The 4413-nt window shown below is 36.8% G+C and overlaps 1 protein-coding gene across 1 annotated transcript; it reads right to left on the reverse strand.

Moving 5' to 3' along the window:
- Positions 1–364: 364 nt before the first annotated feature.
- On the reverse strand, positions 365–1312 carry LOC148534949 (olfactory receptor 5V1-like). The gene has a single exon (XM_088464831.1). It carries the CDS (start codon positions 1310–1312, stop codon positions 365–367), a length of 948 nt encoding a protein of 315 aa, XP_088320957.1.
- Positions 1313–4413: the final 3101 nt, after the last annotated feature.

Below are 4413 nucleotides of genomic sequence, written 5' to 3' on the forward strand. Positions count from 1 at the left end.
CATGTGATATATGGAATGGTTTTATGTCTTCCATATATAATAACCAGCATTGTGGTTTTATGTACTGCAATTTAATCTAAATCAGGATTGATGAGCGGTTCGATCCTTAGTAAATTACATGGTTTGCAAATCTCACATCAAAATGTCAAAAGAACTTGTTGTTTGGTATAACTGCCCCTTAGCAAATCTCCCCTCATTTATTTTCAACTAAACCTCCATCCAATAATGACTTGTACTTGTTTTATATCCTACAGGATGGTCAGATATTACATGCAGGATAGTCTGATGTTGGAAAACAGATAAAAGGAGTAATTTGTCAAAATGCTGTTTATTACTATTAGGATATAATAATTAATAAACATTTTCATTTATTCAAATTCATTATTTCTCTTATTTTTAACCAAATGCATATTTGTATTGCTCTCTTTATATCTTTATTCTGTAGACAGTAAATCAGGGGGTTTAACATGTGTGTAACTACAGTGTATAGTAAAGTGAAGATCAGCTCTAGGACTCTGTAATGGGCTGATGATGGCATCATAAAGACAGCGGTACCTGTCCCATAAAATATGGTGAGGACCGTGAGGTGGGATGAGCAGGTGGAGAAGGCCTTTCTCCTGCCATCTCTGGATTTAATCTTCAGGATGGCGCTAATTATTTTTAAATAAGACAACAAACTGCAGTAGAACGGGCAGCAGCCAAATACCAATAATTCTATATACATCACTATAAAAAACAGCTCCTTGTTGGCACTTGCAATGTCCATGAGAGATTTGGCATCACAGAAGTATCGGTGGATTAAATATGAATAACAGAAATACATATTTGAGGCTGATAATGTAATAAGAATAGAATTTAAACAACCAGACACCCATAGGGCAGCCGTGAGTTGTACACAAAGTTTCCTGTTGAATATACGGTGATAGTGTAAAGGATTACATATAGCTACATACCGGTCATAGGCCATTGTGGACAAAAGGAGAACTTCTGTGCTGACAAATACATCAAAAAAATACATCTGGGTAAAGCACTGTATGAAGGACATGGTGTAATTCCCAGACAGTAACATGTACAGCAGCTTAGGGACAGTGACTGTTGTGTAACAAAGATCTATTAAGGACAAATTACCAAGAAACAGATACATTGGGGTGTGTAACTGCTTATCCATATATTTGATCGTAATTATAACAGAATTTGCTATTTGACCCATCAGATATAAAATTAGAAACACAGTGAAAACAAATGAATTAAACGCTGATGTATTAGTAAAAGCCACAATATGGAATTCTGAAAAAGATGTGTAATTATCCATTAGTCTTTTAATGATTTCTGGAAAATAACTATTTTATTGTATTTTTTTAGATAAGGTTTTAAAAAATGGATTAGAATGGAGCTATCAGCCAGGAGGAGATTCAGACATTGACTGATCAGAGTGTTCCGTGATTACTTTACAGATCACATCATCCGGGGAGCGCACGGGCACAAATAAGACATGACAGTGAGTAATGGATCTCTTAGTTGTTAATGAAACAACATTTTTTATAGACTTTTGCAATAAAATAAATTAATTTATCTAACACTTTAACCACTGAAGAATTAACTAAAAATATCTTATTCAAGCATCTATTCCAGTGTAGGCTAACCTTGACACTCCAGCTGTTATGGAACTACATAACCCAGCATGCACTGCTACAGTTTTGCTATTAGGGTATGCTAAAACTGTGGCTGGGCATGCTGGGATATATAGTTCCACAACAGCTGGAGTGTCAAGGTTAGCCAACACTGATCTATTCCATAAACTTTAAAACAACTTTCTAGAGCAAATATTGCATCACTGTAAATGCTATATACTGTATATATGTAGAAAACATAAAATGGCATAGTATATAAAATTCTCCTGTACTGTAATAAGTAAATTGAAAAATACATAAAAAAAATGGAGAATAAGTTTGCCTCTCTAGGCCATGGCTTCTGGGAGCTAGCAATTAGTTTGTAGAATAGTGAGCTGCAGACCTAACCATCCAAGGTTTAATAGACAGGTAACTAGTAGAAGTATCCTAGGGATGGCCTTGATGATTTTTTTTTATATTATATTAAAAAAAATTATTTGTATACAATGGTCAGACTTATCTATCTCCAGACAAAGCTTATTCTACTTTATGTGGTATATAAAATAGCATAATCAGGGTAATTTGCCTTCTCCTTGCTTTTGGATTACTCAATAAATGTGCTGTGGAGAACCTTTGTCTTCTTCTGTGATGCATCATATGGAGTAATCCAAAAGCAGGGTATGGAGAATTATCCAGGGCTAATACACCCACTGCCCATGTATCCCCATTCACTTGTGTAGAAATTTAACAGAGATAAATTGCACTTTGTTTAATTTTATTTTTTGGGTAAGAATCTGCTGATATCCTGGAAGCGAGTGACTGTGTACAGTATAAATGCTGTGAGTGACTGTATGTACAGTGTGTACAGTATAAATGCTGTGAGTGACTGTGTGTACAGTGTGTACAGTATACATGCTGCGAGTGACTGTATGTACAGTGTGTACAGTATAAATGCTGCGAGTGACTGTATGTACAGTGTGTACAGTATAAATGCTGTGAGTGACTGTATGTACAGTGTGTACAGTATAAATGCTGTGAGTGACTGTGTGTACAGTGTGTACAGTATACATGCTGCGAGTGACTGTATGTACAGTGTGTACAGTATAAATGCTGTGAGTGACTGTATGTACAGTGTGTACAGTATAAATGCTGCGAGTGACTCTATGTACAGTGTGTACAGTATAAATGCTGTCAGTAACTGTATGTAAAGTGTGTACAGTATAAATGCTGTGAGTGACTGTGTGTACAGTGTGTACAGTATAAATGCTGTGAGTGACTGTATGTACAATGTGTACAGTATAAATGCTGTGAGTGACTTTGTGTACAGTGTGTACAGTATAAATGCTGTGAGTGAATGTGTGTACAGTGTGTGCAGTATAAATGCTGCGAGTGACTGTGTGTACAGTATAAATGCTGTGAGTGACTGTGTGTAGAGAATAAATGATGTGAGTGACTGTGTGTACAGTGTATAAACTATAAATGCTGTGAATGACTGTGCGTACAGTGTGTACAGTATAAATGCTGCGAGTGACTGTATGTACAGTGTGTACAGTATAAATGCTGTGAGTGACTGTGTGTACGGAATGTACAGTAAAAATGCTGTGAGTGACTGTGTACATTGTGTACAGTATAAATGCTGTGAGTGACTGTATGTACAGTGTGTACAGTATAAATGCTGTGAGTTACTGTCTGTACAGCGTGTACAGTATAAATGCTGTGAGTGACTGTGTGTACAGTGTGTACAATATAAATGCTGCGAATGACTGTTTGTACAGTATAAATGCTGTGAGAGACTTTGTGTACACTGTGTACAGTACAAATGCTGAGAGTAACTGTGTGTACAGTGTGTACAGTATAAATGCTATGAGTGACTGTATGTACAGTGTGTACAGTATAAATGCTATGAGTTACTGTGGGTACAGTGTGTGCAATATAAATGCTGCGAATTACTGTGTGTACAGTATAAATGCTGTGAGTGACTGTGTGTACAGTGTGTACAGTATAAATGCTGTGAGTGACTGTGTGTAGAGAATAAATGATGTGAGTTACTGTGTGTACAGTGTGTACAGTATAAATGCTGTGAGTGACTGTGCGTGCAGTGTGTACAGTATAAATGCTGCGAGTGACTGTATGTACAGTGTGTACAGGAAAAATTCTGTGAGTGACTGTGTGTACAGTATAAATGCTGTGAGTGACTGTATGTACAGAGTGTACAGTATAAATGCTGAGAGTGACTGTGTGTATGGTATAAATGCTGTGAGTGACATTGTGTACAGTGTGTACAGTATAAATGCTGTGAGTGACTGTGTGTACAGTGTGTACAGTATAAATGCTGTGAGTGACTGTATGTACAGTGTGTACAGTATAAATGCTGTGAGTGACTGTATGTACAGTGTGTACAGTATAAATGCTGTGAGTGACTTTGTGTATATTGTGTACAGTATAAATGCTGTGAGTGACTGTGTGTAGAGTAGAAATGTTGTGTGTGACTGTGTACAGTGTGTACAGTAAAAATGCTGCGACTGACGGTGTGTACAGTGTGTACAATATAAATGCTGTGAATGACTGTGTGTACAGTATAAATGCTGTGAGTGACTGTTTGTACAGTGTGTACAGTTAAAATGCTGTGAGTGACTGTATGTACAGTGTGTACAGTATAAATGCTGTGACAGTGTGTACAGTATAATGCTGTGATTGACTGTATGTACAGTGTGTACAGTATAAATGCTGTAAGTGGCTGTGTGTACAGTATAAATGCTGTAAGTGACTGTGTGTACAGTTTGTACAGTATAAATGCTGTGAG

Source organism: Taudactylus pleione, unplaced genomic scaffold (genome assembly GCF_031769625.1).
Source record: "Taudactylus pleione unplaced genomic scaffold, aTauple2 ptg000061l, whole genome shotgun sequence".
In the NCBI taxonomy this organism is placed as follows: Eukaryota; Metazoa; Chordata; class Amphibia; order Anura; family Myobatrachidae; genus Taudactylus; species Taudactylus pleione.